This window comes from Chelonoidis abingdonii, chromosome 24, assembly GCF_003597395.2.
Source record: "Chelonoidis abingdonii isolate Lonesome George chromosome 24, CheloAbing_2.0, whole genome shotgun sequence".
Classification (NCBI taxonomy): Eukaryota; Metazoa; Chordata; order Testudines; family Testudinidae; genus Chelonoidis; species Chelonoidis abingdonii.
In genome coordinates this window covers 15,859,486-15,878,131 of record NC_133792.1, presented here as the reverse complement: position 1 = coordinate 15,878,131, position 18,646 = coordinate 15,859,486, and the positions used below count along the sequence as shown (strand labels likewise).

The 18,646-nt window shown below is 47.2% G+C and overlaps 2 protein-coding genes across 2 annotated transcripts in view; one reads left to right on the top strand and one right to left on the bottom strand.

Annotated features, from left to right (window-relative positions):
* Positions 1 to 3,190: 3,190 nt before the first annotated feature.
* On the bottom strand, positions 3,191 to 13,098 carry PRRT1B (proline rich transmembrane protein 1B). Its single transcript, XM_032797628.2, has 4 exons — positions 12,869 to 13,098; positions 6,455 to 6,885; positions 5,650 to 5,790; positions 3,191 to 4,653 (listed from the first exon to the last, which is right to left on the bottom strand). Exons 2-4 carry the CDS (start codon positions 6,875 to 6,877, stop codon positions 4,507 to 4,509), a joined length of 711 nt encoding a protein of 236 aa, XP_032653519.1. The 5' UTR covers positions 6,878 to 6,885; positions 12,869 to 13,098; the 3' UTR covers positions 3,191 to 4,506.
* The window catches only part of UCK1 (uridine-cytidine kinase 1), a 30,752-nt gene continuing 20,794 nt past the window's right edge, over positions 8,689 to 18,646 (top strand). Inside the window, exon 1 of the mRNA XM_075060663.1 lies at positions 8,689 to 8,710. Within this exon, the coding sequence (XP_074916764.1) occupies positions 8,708 to 8,710 (3 nt within the window). The 5' untranslated portion in view covers positions 8,689 to 8,707. The remainder of the gene's footprint in view (positions 8,711 to 18,646) is intronic.

Sequence of the window (18,646 nt, the reverse complement as noted above, 5' to 3'; positions counted from 1 at the left end):
ATGTAGTTTAAAATAAGTGCTGCGAAAAGCGGATAGGGGCAGCCTGAGCCCTCTGTCAGACATTGGAGTCATTTGTGTTTCCCACCTGCGTTAAACTCAAGGAAATAACCTCCTTCCAAGCGCATCTCTGAAAACTGTTTTTTTAAACTTGCTGGGAGAGGAACACACACACCTAAGAGGACTGCTGTTTCCATGGTGATTAATAGCCATTGTCTCCCACCTTCCTACACACAGGTGGTTTAAATAAGGAGCCTAGCCAGAGAGGAAAGGTGCTTTATTCCTGCTGGCAGAGAGAAGCCACTGGGGATAGTTCAGTGGGTAGCTCTGCTGCATACAGGCTGGCCCTGGTGGTTTGCAGATTCTGAGTAATGAAGAGGAGAAGTTCCTGTTCTGTTTCTATGTAAAGCCTGGACCGCAGGACTGTTGGGTGGTGACTTGGGTGGCTGCCTAATATGCAGCTATGCACGGCCTGGGATGCAAAGACTCCTAGCAGTGGCCTGGAGAGTTTTGCCTTCTGGATGGTACAGGTCAGCGGAGTTAGAATTACCTTGATTTACAGTATCAGAGGGGTAGCCATGTTAGTCTGGATCTGTAAAAGCAGCAGAGAATCCTGTGGCACCTTATAGACTAACAGACATTTTGGAGCGTGAGCTTTCGTGGGTGAATACCCATTTCGTCAGACACAGGTCTGCGTCTGACAAAGTGGGTATTCACCCACGAAAGCTCATGCTCCAAAACGTCTGTTAGTCTATAAGGTGCCACAGGATTCTCTGCTGCTTGATTTACAGGGAAATGTTTGTTGCGAGTGATGCGGACAGTCCTGCTTTACCTGCATTAAGCTCTCTGGAGAAATTGCCGAAAAGATGCTTGTGACCTGCTACTGAACACCATCTTCCCCTTTTTTCCTGTAAGTACTTTGTAACAGGCTAGCTCTGAAAAACAAAACTGGTCTAGTCTTGGAAAATCCTGCCCTCTGCTGGCCAGAAAACTGCATTTCAATTGCAAACCTCTTGGTTTTGCAAGTGAACCCACCCTGGCCAGCTTGACTAGGTCACTGTTACAGTAACCAGCAATGTCATTTATTTGTCTAGTTTCAAGGCTTCTCTATATTTAAAGGAAGGCGTCTTGCTATGATCACTGACTTCCAGGTATAGTGACCCCAATGCACTCTCACTGAAATTCAAATGTGCTTCTTACTGGCATGCTCCCTGTTCCAACAAGCTAGCTGGGGAGGTATTCGGGGGACACCTCTCTTGTGTGGAGGCCTGTACCCTAACTTGTCCAAGGTAATAAAAGTCCAGCTCAGCCAGTTACATAGAATTGCTTGCAATTTTACAAAAATTAGTCCAAACACCGAGGTCTGCTGAGACCACCCAAGGACTGTGTTAAGACATGACTGGTAAACCAAGGACAATGGGATTGGAAATTAATGAACCAACACATTGATGCTGGGAATTTGGCTTAGCTGGCGATCAAAATAATGAGGGGATGGGCGATGCTGCCCGTCGCTCCCTTTTTGGGACCCTTAGTTTCAGAGGGTCATGTCAAAACATCAGGTGTAGATTGAAAGGAATGAGCGCTTCCCCTGGGATCTACCATGATACTGTTGGTCCTTCACTGTCCTGATCAGACCAGGCCACAGAGCGGGTCCCAGAGGACATTCCCGCTCCACCGGCTTCAGCTAAATCCTGAACAGCACCTGGCATTACACTTGAGTTCCTGCTGCCACCTCTCCCTCATTTCCTTTTCCTTCTCCACTTTATTTCTTCTCTTTCCTATCTCTCTTTGCCTCTATCTAGCAAGTGTCTGGCATAGCTGGCCAAGACAGCTCGGCTCTTTGCAAAACTGCCATAAGCCCACGATCAGAAACAACAGCTAAAAGAAATGCCTCAAACAATCTGAACAAATTGGCCTGTTTTTGAGTGAGACTAAGAAGACCAGCAGCCTGCTCACAAGTGGAAGTCCGCATCAGAGACAGAAGCTGCTTGTTCTGTCTCTGCTGTTCTTTTTTATCCCCTTTTATGCGCTTGTTGTGTTTTGTGTCAAAGCAAGGAGTTGACTGGACTTTAACAACCAGCGCTCCAGCCCATCTCAACTATTTGTCTTTTCCCAAAAAAAAACAGTTACCGTCTTTAATACCCTCTAATAGACCATCAGACAGGAGTGTCCTTATGAAAACTCTTCACCAGCTAAAAGGAAAGAATTTAAGGCATACTGACAGCCTTACTTAATACTTCACATTTCAAATGCTTTAAATGTTTTTTTTTCCTTCTTGTTCTGTCTCTTTAATGAAAGTTTACAGATATTTTTAGTTGTGGTTGTTGCCATGGGGTTAAGCAGGCCAAGGTCTCTGTATTCAAACCCCCAAACCATGTTTAACTGTTTAATGCCATACAGTGTCAGGGTGATGTTAACACCATTGACTCTCTGGACCCACTTATGCCATCAGAATTCACACCCCTGTCACGCTGTACAAATGCAAATGTAGCAGCAGAAATCCTGAGACTACAGCGTTTGGGATGGGGCTCTGTGAAGGGGGCCTGTCATCCTGCAGGAAAGAAGGAAGGTTCTGTAGAATTTTGCAGAAGAGCTAAGGTCTATTAAGTCCAGTGAGTGGCTGATGCTCTTTCTTTTCATCATGCTCAGTTGTGGTCACCAAACCAGAGAGCCCACCATGCATCCCTGTGGTTCATTCCAAACTCTTGACATCTGTGATGACACAGTGGCAAATCACTGGAAGGCACGTGTGGGAACAGACCTCACTGCCAGTCCATCTGCCTCTGCAAGCACACGCCGTGTGCAGACGCTTCAGTAAACAACCAGGCTACCCTAGGGGAGGGAGCGAACTCGGCCCCTGCGTTAGGGAGCTGAGCATGTGGTCATTGGTGTAACCTTTAGAATAACAAACATGCTTTTCCCCTTAAGGCTGGCAGGGCAGCAGGCAGCATAGGTGAGTCAGAGTTTAGGCCCTGGCTTACTGCCATCTGTTTATCCTGAGCCTGCAGTCGGGCCTACCCACACCCTAGGAGTCATCCGTATTCCTACAAGTCACATACAAGGATTTTATTTAAACAATGTTTCATGTGAACACAGCGAGAGGATTGACAGCTCTGGGGACCAGCAACATATCCCCAGTACTGGGAGGGCCCCGATCCATGTGTTCCCGCCTTAGCCTAAAGGGCCCCCTTCTTGGGCTGAAGAGCATAGGCAATGCTAGGCTGGATCAGATCCAAGGTCCATCTAGTCAAGATCTTGTCTCTGGCAGTGGCCAGAGCCAATTGCTTCAGGAGAAGACACAGGAAATGCCATAGTGAACGATTATGAAATGACCTGCCCATAAGAGAGTGGTTGATTTTAAAATGGGTCGGCGGGGGTCTGTTATGTGGGTATAGTTACATATGGAAACGTGAGATTTTGACAAACCTATTTTTTTTATTGAAATCTAGAAACAGCAATGGGGCACATATGGGTTTCTAAAAAAAAAAAAAAAAAAAGAAGTGTTTTCATATTGAGCTTTCGTGGGCCACAATCCCCAGAACGAGTTAAATTGCTCCTATGAAATCCTGAAATAACACAGCCATTGCATTCCTTGCTGGCCATTTCGAACATAGATTCTGGATGTTAAACACTTGCGATATTCAGGCCATCAGGAAGGTGTGTTTCCTCTTATTCACGTCCCATGAATTGGAGTGATACCTCCAGATTTTGTGTGTCTAAAACGCAATCACAAAATATGTTGCCATCGGGGAACATATGACAACTCCTGCAGGTGTCTGGGTTGTTTTCTCCATTGATTAACGTGATTCTGCCTTTTCTAGATAGATCATTCTTCAGCACAAGCCACAAAGGAATTCCAACTGAACTGGGATATCCTAGCAGAGGGAAGAGGGTTCTTGTGCTGGCAGCTTCCTTGCGTTCAGCCAGCCAACATTGCAAGTTTTCTTCCCACCAAGATGCTGTGCTGGGAATGGAGGCCACAAGCTGTGAACGAGGCAGTGGATATTGATAAATCATGGGAGATGCCCTGGGACACGCAATGTTTTGTGGAGCTGATGCTCAGCTTTTGGATTTCCCCAAGTTATTGAAGCAATGTGGTGGTCAGTCCGGTAGAGCTTGCTCACTTGTCTTGCAGTCCCCTGGGGCTGGATGAGGCAGGTGGGTTGCTTCCGTGCTGGCTTGGGGCAGCATCGAAGTTGTTGCAGTGGTGCTGCTGGTTTGGCTGGGCCTGGCACAATACCCCGCCATCACTGCACTTGAGGAAGAGAATGAAATACAATCCCAGAGGCTGGACAAGCATAAACCTGTGCTGCACAGTATCTGCTGGCAGAAAACATGGCAGCTCAGACACCCTCTGATTTCCATGCCATATTGCTGTATCACGGCACTTCTCTTAGCCGATGACTAGGTGCTTGCCCTGCTGCCCCAGGTGCTGCGGACGGTGGTGGTGAGCTGTTAATGTGATGCAGGCTGTTGTCTGTGGGGTTAACGTCATGCAGCCTGTCTCTGTCATAGATAAAGGACCACCACTACATAGATGACCCAGCTGATGCAGACGAACACTCCAAAGAGCAGGCTGAAGAGAACCAGGGATCGGGCTTTTTTGGATGCTAGCTTGGCTTGGATCAGGTCTCCTCTGTTCAGGGCTGCTCGTGTCTAGAGTTAGGGGAGAGAATGTGGACAATGAGAAGAGAGATGCAAGTTCATTGCACTTCAGAAACAGTTCTGAGGCCTCCCAGACAGAGGGCCCTGTTTCCCTGTAAAGAGCTTTAAGCATATCTGATAAAAACCAAAGGCACTAACTGTGACTAATGAAGGAGGATGAAATTTGAGACCATCTAAGACTCTGACTATGGATCCATGCAGAAAACCAGCAAGCAGGGTCAGCACCCTTCCCAAAGGCCTCTTTGTTGATAAGAAAGAGCATTGGTCATCTATCCAGAAAGTGCAGCAATACGCACCAGGCTGTCTTTCAACCACCGGCTTATTCACCCTGTCAGACAGGGTACATTGTCTGGCAATAGTGACCCATGTACAGATGTGTATGAACTAAGCAGCCATAGGATGACCAGGGCATTATTTTATTTCCAGAGCTCTGGGCTAAGTCCAGAGCTTTACTTCACAGACCGCAATCAGCATTGGGAATTCTCTGCCCCATAATGTACTTGCAGAATCCATGTTACTGAGATTCAAGGAGGAAATAGACAGTTAGTTGGGACTCCTGGTATAAATGGGAATTAGAAGTTTAACCATGGAGCTGGATGGTCACATGCACCATGCTGAACTGATCAAGAGCTCTGGAGAGGAAGGGAATTCTTCCTGCCTGCCCACATCCCAAGCATGTGTTGACAGGGGACTCGTTGACCCGTCCTTTAGGGTATTAAGCCGAGCTTTCTTAGGATCCTGTGAGCTTATCCTTACAGCTGAGAATGTCCCTTTTATAAAGTGGGGACATGGGGAAGAATCCCACTGAAATGAACATGTAACTGGTGCCTAGCAACTGGAGTGCTTCTATCAGTGCTGCCAATTCTTCAGTGTAACCAACCATATCCCTAATAGGTGAATAAACTATATTAAACTCGGGGACCCCTCATCCCTCCTCCAACCAAATTGAAAGCGCCCAGGTCACAGGAAGGAAAGGGCACGTCGTACCTCATGGGAGTAGACAAGGGCGATCACCCCTGTTAATAAGCAGCAGAAAACTGTCACCAGCACTGACTCCACCATATAATCTTTGGGCGGGCGCCTCCTGTCTGCCGCTCCTGGAAGCCTGCTGGCAGGAAGCCCATTGTACTGCAACACAGAGCAAAGGGTTCTGGTCATTTTTGGACACCTGCAACATTGAGAGAGGAATCCCAGGACAAAGGGCCACTGCCTTAGGTATCCCTTTGCTGTGGAATTGCTGGAGTTTCAGATAGGAGAGGACCCGTGTAGGTGAACCCACTTCCTCTGAGGGATTGCTCCTTATGCTATTTATTTCTGTCTACCAGTGCATTGTCCACTCTGGATTTCCAGGTCTCACACCTTGGGGCTTCCACCATTTGTTTTGGGAGGCAATTCTGCACCATCCTTTTCTAGGACTTGTGGGAACTCTCTCTGCAGTGTACAAACCTGCCTGTTTACGTACCCTTGCCATCTGCTGGCTTCCCGTTCTGACCCAGCTGCTGGAGGCTGAGCTGAGACTAGCCTACAAGTTTCTGAGTCCATGTAGTCGCTTTGCAATGCATGTGCTCAAGGCTGGCCCAGGTGTCTGCCTTGGGCAGTATGTGGAGTCTCTGCCTTCTTCTTCCCCCAAAGTTGGTGAAAGATTGGCCCGAGGCAGGAAGCTCATGCATGGGATGCGACAGCCTAGGTAACTAATCTGTAATGTCGCTGCATGCTGGTAATGGGGGGGACTGCAGGATAGGGACGAACATTACATTCAACAGTAATAAGATGTGCTACCGTGATTACATACAATAGTGTATGGGAAGGAGTCAGGAGGTAAATTCTGCTGGGAAGGTCCTGGCTGGTACATGATGGGCACTTGTCCTGAGATGGCCTGGAAAGGTGGGTACATCAAGTGAGCAGTCTTAGGGTCTGGAGGAGAATAGGGTGGAGGATCCCCAACAAAGCTTGTGTTGGTGACTCCCGAAGTGCACTTGGGTTCTTGCCCATCACGTGCAGGGAGGTTGGGCTCAACCATGGTGCTTGTGAGTCCAGAAGATGATGTACTTCCAGTGCAGTCCTGCTGCTCCAGACCTGTAATCCCTCCTCCGCTGTGGTCTGGAGTGGCACCCCAGGCTGGCCCCATCTCTCCTTCCATGCTGGCATTGCCTCCCTCCGGGGGTTCGCAGCTCCTCAGTCCCTCGGTCGAAGTGCAGGAGAGGTCACCTTCCATCTCTGGCCCTTTGAAGAAATTGCAGCAAAGGTTAAAATGAGTGACAGGCACTTGCTGATATTGTTGCTTTGAGGACATGAAGATTCCTCATTCCAAAGTGCTCAGACAAATTGGAAACGCCTCTGCAAACTAATGTGACTCACACGAAGAAGAACGGCTCTGCATGGAGCTGGGCAGCCAAAACAGCTTATCCTCACATCCACACTGTGAGCCTCCTGGATCCCTTCTGCAGACAGGCTCAGCCAAATAAGAGCCACCCTTGAACTGACCCAAGACTGTTTGCAGCAGGACAAAGGGCAGCCAGCTCTTTTCCCCATTAGCTTTGTTTTTCTCCTGTGCCACAAGCAACTATGCTGAGATATTGTGGGGGTGCTGGGAGACCAGAAGCAACAAGCCCCAGAAATCTCATGACACATTGTTCTCTGGAGGTTCCCAGCTCAATCCTATCGGCCCAGGAGAGGGACTTATTCAAATCTCAGAACCTCTAGAGACCTGGCTGGGCACAATGACTTCTGCTTTTACCCAATATTTATGAATCAGCCAAAAGCATTAGAATTGCAGTCAAAATGGTGTTTGTGTATCTGTCTCACAGGCCAAGTGAATAGCTGAGACAGAGGTGGCTGTTAAAAGGCTGTAAATCTCTGTGTACACCTCTACCCCGATATAACGCTGTCCACAGGAGCCAAAAAATCTTACTGTGTTATAGGTGAAACCGCGTTATATTGAATGTTCTTTGATCTGCTGGAGCACGCAGCCCCGCCTCCCCGGAGCGCTGCTTTACTGTGTTCAATCCAAATACATGTTGTTTTGGATCACGTTATATTGGGGTAGAGATGTGCTTTAGTCCAGATCTGATTGACAAGAACAGAAGAATTGCAGTGTAATTGCACCTCATTTGCTCCTTGAACTGAGCATCGGCCTGTTGTTTCCAAGGGCTCTGCTGATGAAGAGTTTACTTCATATCAGATCTGATGTTTAATCACTGCTTGGTGGCCTTACTGTCTTTTTCTCTGCCCTGTTTTTTTTGTTGATGGCTTGGCTCTGCATACTAGGTGGTGTTTGCTTTTTAATAGGAAATAAACCCAGGCTCTTCGTGGAGAGAAGAGAAGAAGGGAGTTCACGAAACAAAAAAATTCTGTGACTTTTTGGAAACTGTTATTGTAGCATGTTGATATGTGAAATTAAAAGTGCTGTTGAAAACATGATCGGGTTATTTACATGCGTCTCAGCACAGAAACTTGCATGACTTCATGTATATGATCTACATGGGGACAACATGTTATGGTGGTTTCTAATATTACTGGGGGGGAGGGGTATCCAATTAACATATTATACCAAAAAATCCAATGTGTCATTACCATCCTGGACAACTCTGTCAGCTGCCGTTGGGCACCAAATCTCAGCTCATGGTGATTTTTCAAGCCAGCAGAAGCACAGTGATGCTCTGTAGCTATGCAACTGTCACAGCCACTTTCTCTGTGCAGTGCACCTTTTAGATTTTGAAGGACTCTGCCTACGTACAAAGACAGCTGCCCTTTGATTCTGAGGGGCTGCAGCTTGTTGCACAGGAGATTCATACACTGTGCTCTCTCCTGCAGTGTTTGCCTTTGTACCTGTTGTTTTTTTTGAAATGGACCTAAATTATTGTGCTTAGCATATACATTAATTGCTAACGCTTACCACATATAAGTGCTTTTATAAATGGAATGCACTGCACAGTTAAATAATTCCCATAATGCCCCTATGCTGTGGGTAGATAAGTATTCTTCATCTTCATTTTATAGGTGGGGAAGCTGCTACAGCAAGGTGAGGTAGCTTGTGCAAGGCCACATGGTGAGTCAGTCACATATCTGGTAAGATCACTACAATTTGGGGCTTGCTGATTAGAATCTGTAAATCTCCTTTCTCCCATTCTAGCAGAAGGGTGTCTGCAATAATAATGCTCCTCCCCATAAGCAAATGCCTGAAAAAGGAAGTGACCTGACAGAGCAAGAACCTTCTCACTGGCTGCTCTGGAGTGCAATGGCACTTTAGTCCAAGGTACAATGCGTTGGACTATTGAAACGTTGCTGTGGGCCTAGCTGCAGCTGGTAGTTTCTGAGAGCGTAGCTGGGCATCTAACACTTTAAAATGAGGCTGTGTTGTTGAAGGGAATCTGGGCTTCCTGGATTCTATTCCCTGCTCTGCGACTGACTTTGCTGCGACTGTGTGTTTCTAGTTTTCATGGACTTTGGTGTCAAGACAAGAATTAAGTTTGAGTGTCTCACATGGGCAGGGTTGTATGCCACTGGTCTTCCAGGGGTGTGGGGAAGGGATCTAGAGGAGGAAGAAAATTTGCTGGCCAGTATGTCACTGCTGCTGTTAAGAGGAGGTCTATGCTAAGGGCATGTCTGGCATTGTGTTCTCAAAGAGAGAAGACATGAACTCATCCCGTGTGACGCTGGGCAAGTTGCATCCTCTCCGTGCCTTGGTTTCTCCATTCTTAAAATGTGGGGAATAATCTCTTACTTGGCTGGGGGTCCAGGAAGGTGATTGGTTGGTGACACACCTTGAGATCTCTGGAAGAAGAGTGCTATATGTGTATAAAATGCCATCACTGTCTGAATAATCCCCTGCAGGAAATTCTCCATCAGCTGGAAGCCCCTAGAGTCCCATCTTGGATGCTTGGGATTCCAGACAACATATTGAGAATTAAACCAAACCAAGGCAGACACATACCCTAAGGCTGCTGCCTGCCTCCCTCCATCCGTAGTGGCTGCCAGCACAATACAGCAGCCTCAAGACAGGTTGTAATGCAGGGCGTCAATCTCAGCCCAGCTTCCACACTCAACAGGACACACCTCCACTGGAGCATGTCTAACTGGGGTTCTCTCACCTGAAGCTGGGACCTGCCAAAGGGGGTGAGAGGCCCAGCACCTGTCCAAACTGGGCTACCTCTCCACTGTGAAATCCTAGTTGGGTCTTGGCTCAGGTTCCAGACTTTAGAGTTGGTTGCTGGTTTGTGCTGAGAGTGAGAGCCTGCTCCGGCTGCACTTCAGCAGGAGGGACCTGGGCAGAACTACCCACCCTAATTGCTTTAGATCAAGACAGAAATGACCCTTCCTGCCCAAGGGCCTGCGAATGAAGTGAAATGTCTTGAAAATGGCCTTGACCCTGTAAGAAATTCTGCATTGAATATTAAACCCCTAGAGGGCCTACAACCGCCCTCCATAGCACACAGAATTTTTTTTTAGGCCTTGCCCAATTTCTGTGGCCTGGTCAATCAGGATAAACCCTCGTCCCAGCTGACTGGACCTCCCCACACAGGCTCGGCTCTCCATCGGGGTATTTCCTGCTCGGTATCTACCATAACATAAACCACAGCCTTCCTGCGGTTCAGCCACTGTAAACACCACGTGCTGGGCCGATAAGGGGAAATAAATAAAAGCTGAGGTAGGCTAACATCTGGCCTGATGGGGGAGGTTTGTAAGAGCAGAGCAGGCCCTGTGGAGTAGCTGTTACTAGGCCAAAGTGTAGGCGCTCACCAGATTTAGTGTCAATATCAGAGGCCAACAAACATCCATGGCTCCTCCTGAAGGGGGAAATATCCCAGAGTTGGGTGTGTTCTGCAGGGTGACAGGTCAGCAGAGTGAGCACAGCAGAGTAGGGAGCACCTCTGGATGGCTGCTAGGCCCGTCCAGCTGTAGCTTCTATCTTAAATTCCTTTGCCAAGAGAGAACCTACTCCAGGGCTTTTGACTCTCCACTCTGGAGGAGAAAAGCAACTGCAAAGAAATCCAAGTAACATTCAGCCCTTCATTATTATATTGCTAGGTTTGTGTGTGAATATTCCCCCTTCTCCAGACCTCTGCGACCCAAGGTAGCAATAGCTCTCCTTCCTACATGGGGATACCGAAATAAGGAGGCTGCATGACTTGCCCAAGGTCAGTGCTTGAGTCAGTGTCAAAGTTAGGACTAGCCCTCAGGAGACAGACTATTAGTTGAAAACAAACAATGCCAAAATGAGAGACAGGGATACACACATGCCAGCCAGCCAGACGCCCCCCGCTAGAGCGCTTCTTTGAAACTAGAACTGTGGGAAAAATGGATTTTTTGGTTCACTGATAGTTTTGAAAAATCAGAGAGAAAAATCATTTTGGGTCAACCCAAAAGTGAAATTTTCCAGTTCAGCAAGTTGAAAAGTAAATAAATTTAGCTCAGCTGGAGTCAAGCTAAATGTTTTGTTTCAATTTTGAGCCCCCCCTCTCCTATTTAAATTAAAGAAATAAAGGTAATTTTAAAAAGAAGGCGTTTCCAATCAGAAAGTCAAAATGTTTTGGTTCAGAATTGACAAAAAAAATTTTGACTTTTGCAGATTTTTTCTGTCAGCTAAAATAATTTGCTAACATCAGCATGAATTTGTGAAATGTGTCAATTGACCTGAATCTCCCCCGCCTCCCAAAGGAAAAAAAGCTATATTTGCTCAATCTGTATGTGTCCTCTGGTCTTTGAGTGAGCTCCTTGGGACCCACCCTTAATGAAACCCAGCAGTAGAGCACCCCCAACATCCAGCTGTGCCAGGGAAGGAATCGGTCGCTTATACTGACTTCTCCATTCAGGCCCTCTGTGGGAAGCGGGATGCTCTGGCAGCAAGACCATGTGCATCCCTCATGGCAAGTGGGCTGATCCAAGCCACAGAACAGCTGTATATTGGGCAATCCTCAGATGGTACTGCAGGGAGACACAGCATCCTTATCCTGTGCACATCTTACAGCTGTCTGGATACTCTAGAGGCTGCACCTGTGTACATGGCTGCACTGTGATCCTGGCATTGGGATGTCACTGGGCCTGCTCCTTGGCAGCTGGCCTTAATATTGATGTTCAGCGTCACACAGGATGGATTCAATGAAATCCAATGAAATTCGGGGATTCTTCAGGAGAGCAGCTGGAACCCAGCTATCTCAGCTGAGTTTTGCTCTGAGGTTGTGACATTTGTTCAAACCCAGAACTCAAAGCATATGCTTCATATGCTCCAAGCTAGCTAGACCTCTGCCTGATTCCACTCAGCTTACCGGCTGCCTCATGGATACACCTGCTCACATGTGTCCCCATGCCCACGACCCACCAGGTGGCTGAAGAGCCACATACAAACAGCCTATGCTTGAAGCTGCAGCGCCTTGAGGCTCCATATAGGCATGGAGGAGAAAGAACCTATTTGAGTTGCTCTCCTATCAAGCATCAATTCTTGGGGCAGACTTTCCTCTTGGAAACTAGGCATTGGGTTTTGGCTGCAATTCCTGAAGGAGGGGATTGCCTGCATGCTGTTTGTGACCACCTTTGTCCAAGGACTGGTGTATGTAGTGTAAATACCCTGATTCCATGCCACTGGTTTCTCCTGTTAGGAAACTGACTGGCAGCGCCCTGAAATCTGCTGCAGCTCAACAGTGTGAGAATTCACTCCCCCTCTTTGGTGACTGGGAGCTCCCAGCCACATGGAAACTCTCCCAAACACACACAGACCAACTTCCTCCTTCCCCAAAAATCATCATGCATCTGTGAATCATCAAAGAGCTCTGGCAGCTGGCACCAGTCTCTAAGGTGCTAATCTCCAGAGCGGGTTTCTCTTTACATGAATTAATAACGGTAAGAGGTAACATGCTCTGAGCCTCGTCTGGGAACGTGGAATTCCTGAGTTTTAATCCTGGCTCTGATGCTGACTTGCTGTATGACCTTGAGTCAGTCACCAGACTCCTCCTGTGCTTCAGTTTCACCATCTGTGGCAGGGAGATTATGGTATTTTCTTGGCTCACGGAGGGGATTGTATAACTCTTGGTAGACCCTAGTTGGCTACAAACTGCACAGACTACAGGGGTCTTCCGCCTCCAGACACAACCAGATGCAGTTGAACGAGACCTTATAGAGCTGAGCACTCACCTTAGAGCCAACCCAGTGTGCGAAGAGCAATGTCCAGACATCATTTACTTCGCCCAAAAGAAAGGAAAGTTCACATTACCTGAATCAGTGGTCGTGCCTCTCTCTTCTTAGTCGGTTTCACTCCAGACCATGCTGGTGAGCGACCCAAAGCAGAATGAAGATTCACTTTCAATGGGATCAGCTGTTCTTAGGAAACTCTATTGAGCTATCTACGCTCCTGATCTAGAGAGAGAGAGTCTCCTCTTCCTGCATTTCCCTGGGGAGTGACTATCCCGTGAACTAAGCCGTGCCTCCTTCCCTGCTTGGATTCAGTTTCCTGGGGCTGAGCTGAGCTTTATTAATAATTGACAAGCTTGTTTGCAGATGACTGTGTACACAAGGGCAGCGGCAGCTCCCGTGCCATGGTGTTCCCGGCCAGGCCAGGCTGTACCAGTATCTCCCTGCTCCTGAGGGCGGGGTGGAGCGGGGGGATGAAGGCCAGATGCAGTGAGACCGGCCTTCCCTATCTACCCTGGCAGAGTGAGCATAAGCCTGTCAGAGCCTGCTCCAGATAAGGGGATACAATAGAGGAGGAGGGACACCCCCCAAACAGGCCATGAAGCCCTTTGAACTGTAAATACCTGTTGGATCCAAATCATACTAAATAACTGAGATTTGGAGCCAGGGCTGGTGTTTCCTTGGCTTTTAGACCTGGAATGGGGTGGTGTCGCTGCCTTGAGGAGGGGAAGAGGGGCTTCTGCCTGAGAGCACTTCAAAGGAGGGACTATCATTTAAAAAGCCCAATCTCACCCATATGGACAAATGAATCACCTTAAATCAGCCCCTTGCATTAGTATGAAATGTGTCTGGGAAAGGGGGCTTTTTACACAATGCAGGTTGGTATATTCCCTGTTCAGTCAGGGAGCAGGCCACTCTCTTCGTCTTTACTAAGCAGTGAATTGGTGGTGAGAATGTTGAGTAGTGTTGCTGTGAGCTGTTAAACTGCCACTGTGTTCCACCCCAGAGATTGCTGTGTTTCCATGGTGAGTGAAGTGAGTCCTTTTATATACAGTTTATAAAATGCTCCTAGAACTGTCTGGGTGAAAGCCATTGGAGCAGTAGAGCCTGTTGTCATTAATTTTGTGTTTCCCATTAGCTGTTTAATGAAAAATAATAAATTGGAGAAATAGGTGATGACTAAAAAAATCAGCCATAAGAGAATATCAGCAAATGAACAGATTCAGCAAGACAAGGATTAAAATAGAGCCAAAGAAAAAAGACAGATCTAATATCTTGTGTTGTAGCCTTTCTCTGCTCTGAGGGGAGGGGACTGTTGTCTGTCATGGGCTCGATCCTGCCAAACCCTTGTGCACATGACATCTGTAACTTTACTGACTCGTCAATCCCAGTGATTCCAGTGGGACTGCTCACCAAAGTAAAGTTACTCACATGTGCGTTTGCAGGACTGTAATCTCTTTGGGACAGGAGCCTGTACTTTACATTTGTAAAGTGCTCGCCTGGCGTGGAGCCTTGTATAACATCACGATACAGATCCCCACAACTAGTAAATATTTGGGGCATGCACTGGGGAGAATCTGTTAGTTTCCAAGTGGCAGCTGTCAATGAACAAACGTGAGATGAACTTGCCTTCTGTCTTCACTGAGCACAGTAGAGTACTTGGGGATCACGTGGCCTCTAGGAGCCACCATCTTTAATTTCCAGGCAGCCCTCGCTGAACTGCAGCCACCTCTGGTGTGGAACACAGCTGCGTTTGTTTGTTTTTTTTTAACAGAGCACAGCAATGCTACCTGGATGGCAGTTGTGACCGAGCTGGCATGGGTGGACACTGATCTGGGGCCTGCGTAGAGTTGGAGGAGCTCCTCCTCCAACCCCAGACAAGCAGAGATGCTTGAAATTTTTCAAATGAAGTTCATTTTGTCACAAATGGCTTTTTTGTTGCAAAAATAATTTTTTTTGTGAAAAGTTGCCTGTTGTTTTTTTTCCCACAAAAAAAACCTCGCCTTCCCCGCAGCATTTCATCCATTAAAACATTTTACCAAAACCTGGCATTCTCTAAAGATTCGGTGACGTCTTCAGTAAAAGGGCTGCAGAGAGCAAAACTTGGGAAATTGTAAAGGGGGAGGGAGACCCAAACTGGATCTGTTTCAAGCCCTTTGAAGTTAAAGCAACTTTGTAACTTCTCGTGAACATGTCTTGTCCGGCTCTAAGCTGTCATTATATTGCCTCCCTCGTGGGGACAGGAGGCTCAGGTCCTGGTCTCCACACAGCTTTTGTGCTGGTATAACTGTGATTTGTTATGGATATAGTTATATTGATGCAGGCTCTGGTGTGGAAAGTGGTACAACTTGGGCGAGTAGCTGAGCTCTCAGGAATCTAAGGCTGTGTTTACACTTGGAGCACTGTTATATTACACCAGCAAAGCTCTTCTAGCTGGACACAGCTATGCCAGCACTTTGCACTAGTGTAGTAACGTGAGTGAGCAGTTTTGTCAGTGTAACTATATCTACACTCCAGATTTCTGTCACCTCGGCTATGTTGGTTAGGAATCGCACCTCCTCATGCCGCTGGCCAACACAGCTGTGCCAGCAGAAGTCTGTCCTTTCCCTCCCCCAGTCTGCTTTGTTGGGCAGTTATTTCTGCTGCTGTACCTGGGCTGTGGCACGATTGCAGTGCTGGTTTCAGTCTGTATCCCTCTCTCCTGGGAATCATTAACTCCAAATGATGGTTGTTCAGTAGCAACGGTCTCTTTGGAATTAGGACAGGCCAGGAGGGTAGCCCAGGTACCAGTGTCTAAAAAAAAATTCCTTTCCATGTTCCTGATGCCTCTTACCCTCCTGTACTTGCTGCTGGCTCTGTCTTTGGTGCAGCAGGGGCACCAGTCAATCCAGTTAAATCCAGGGGCACCAGTCAATCCACCAGTTAAATCCCTACTCCTTGCCGCATTTGCCTTTCAAACACTTTCCCTTGCTAAGCTTGTCTGTGCTGCCACCCTGCTAACTGCTGGATCAAGATGAAGATGTGTTTACAGAGAGACCTAGGACTGGATTTGCAAGAGCTGCTGAAGTAGGGGCAGGACCAGGATATCGGGAAGTGCTGAAGATCAGGAACAAGACAAGAGGATGTGGGGGTGTGAGACAGGACTGGGATGGCCAAAGATGTAGTAGCTACTGGCAGCTCCACAACTTCTGTGGAAAGTTGAATGTATGTTAATTTTCCCAGTAGCAGTCTCAGTGCAGCTGATTCACTTGCTCTGATGATTATTTCCTAATCTGCTCTTTAGGAATTTAGTTCTGTGGTTTATTAATTTTAACTTTAAAGTCAGGGCTGAGTCAGAGTCACTGGTACTTCCATGTAAGGGTCAGGTGTGTCTGGAACAGGCCAGCAGCCACGCTGTGGTTTTGCTTTGAGTTTGAATTGTGTTTTGCACTCTCATCTGGGTTCTCTTTAAAATGTTCTCCAAGGATTGTCGTAGTGTGACTGTTTATTACAGACACCCTTGTCTTGCTGACAGCTAACCTGGATGATCGTGGGCTATTAGCAGCCGCTAGACAGTAGCGTGCTGTGACACAGGGGCATATTCAGGGACAGAGCCACCATGTTACATGACCACGTCCCTTACTGTGTAATGTGAGTGGGTCAAGCTGAAGGTGATGTGCAGTGCAGTATTAAACCTCCCTCTCTTTCCTCACTTCTGGCTGTTTCTTTATTTCTGTGGCTGCAAAGGGTGCCATTGTCTGATTCAAAAGGGGTGTGGCCTTTTTTCCTGAGATTTCATCAGACTGCAAAGAATTAATGAGGACCCAGGAAATGCAGCTCCCTTTTGTGATGGTCAAACAATCAAACAGCTCCACAGTTATCAGTTAAATGGTCTGTGTTAATTTAAGAGCATTTAAAACAATTTCTCATCTAAGCAAAATCTTCAGCAGAATTAACCTTATGTCGGATTTGAAAATATCTGATTTCCTATTTAATTCCAATGGCGACTGCGTTTCCTGTATCCGGGGCCGGCTCCAGGCACCAGCATTCCAAGCTGGTGCTTGGGGCGGCAGTCTGCAAGGGGCGGCAGTCCATGTTGTTTTGCCCACAAGCAGTGCGCCGAATTGCCGCCGCGGAGGGCGGGGGCAGTTCATGTGCTCTTAGGGCGGCAGATGCGTTTGTGCGGTGAGGGCAATTCAGTGGCAGCTTCTATGTTTAGCTGTCCGGGGCGGCGTCACCACCGCGGAAACGCGCCTGCCGCCCTAAGGGCACATGGACTTGCCCTGCCGCGGCGGCAGTTCGGCGTGCTGCTTGGGGTGGTGAAAACTGTAGAGCTGGCCCTGCCCATATCACCCTGTTACTGGATTGTTAACATTTTTCTCTGGATGTAAATAGTTTAATGATTACATCCGACACATTTTTAAGCTTGACTGATTTATTTCTCTTTATAGTGCTTAGAGTATGTGCCCTGCCTCCAGTTTCTGTGAGAAAGGTTTTAAGAGAGTAAGAGAGACCTTGATTCCAACTTTCCTACTGGGTTTATGGTTGACCATTAACACTAGTCCCACTGAGGGGCAGAACTGGGTTATTACCCTGCAATTTCTTTTACATTTCTCATGGTTCCTAATCCACTTCTTGCCTTGTCCACCCCAATTCGTTCATATAATTGGTGGGTTTTGCTATGCTGTCCGTTGGTTGCACTTCTCATATATAAATGTGGCCCATACTTGAACCTGGCCTTTCTGGGTCTCTGTGATGCATTTGTTCCATTGTGTCGTTAATAAAATCTTTGGGTTTTGAGTCTATCTTTAGAGACAGGTTCCTGTGAAATTGCCTGGATGATGTTCTGAGGGGAATGGGGCACTGACCCAGCTGCCTTCCAAGATATTCCCTTCCAGTTTTTTTGCTTTGAGACAAATCCGTACCACTTCAGGGAAATGGCCAGCATGGAAAGTAATATTTGGCTAGCCTAAAAAAGTCCTTTGGAGTTTTCAGGACTTTGATTTTACATGGCAAACAGACTGTTCTTTCTCCTTATCCTTACAGTGAACGCCAAGTCCTCGCCTTTCTCTCTCTCACCTGATCTTGTCTAAAAATTCCTCCCACAACTGCTCTGTTCCTGTTTGCCATCTATTTTCTAGTTCTCTGATCGTGTTTATCTTCTGATACTGGCTTCCGTACAATCTGTTGTCTGTTTCTACTATGTAGAGAACACTTGTGCTTTGTAGATAGCCTGGTTATAGTGTAGATTGATAGTCAGATTTCAGAGGGGACCATTAGTATGACCTCCTGCATAACACGGGCCGGAGAATTTTGCCAGTTGATGCTTGCTTCAAGACTGTAACTTCTGGTTGAGCTGCAGCATTGTGATGGAAAGATGTCAAGTAACAAAGAATCCACCACAACCCATGGTTGTTCCAGTGCTTAATGACCCTCACTGTTAAAAACTTGTACCTTATTTTTAGTCTGAGTTTTTCTTGCTTTCAGCCACTGAATCTTGCTGTGCCTTTGACTGCTAAATTACTGAGGTCTCTACTATCAGAAATTATTATAAAGCTTACTCAAGAGTTTAACAATCCTCATATATCTACGTGAGTTGGGGGAGGGGAGAGACCCTCTGACAGATGTCTGGCTAGTAAGTTTTGAAGGGTCTTAGCCTTGTTTCTGGTAGGCAGGTATAAAAAAAAATAGCAATACTTACCATTGGCATGTTGACCCCTTTGTTGGGAGCCTCAGCAGAGAGGACAGCGACTGAAAGCACTATGGAGAGTGATTGTCCCTCTAAATTCCACCCATGCTACACCTGCTCTAGGGGAAAGAGGCTTTTACTCTCCAGTAGTGTCAAGCTGGCATCTTTTAGCAGCTCTGTTCTCACGTAGGG

Coding starts and splice junctions, on each gene's coding strand:
- PRRT1B (XM_032797628.2), bottom strand. CDS start 6,877: ATGGAAGGTGACCTCTCCTGCACTTCGACCGAGGGACTGAGGAGCTGC. Junction 5,791..6,454: donor ACTCCTTCCCATACACTATT/GTATGTAATCAC, acceptor TCTGTGTTGCAG/TACAATGGGCTTCCTGCCAG. Junction 4,654..5,649: donor CCCTTGTCTACTCCCATGAG/GTACGACGTGCC, acceptor CCCTAACTCTAG/ACACGAGCAGCCCTGAACAG.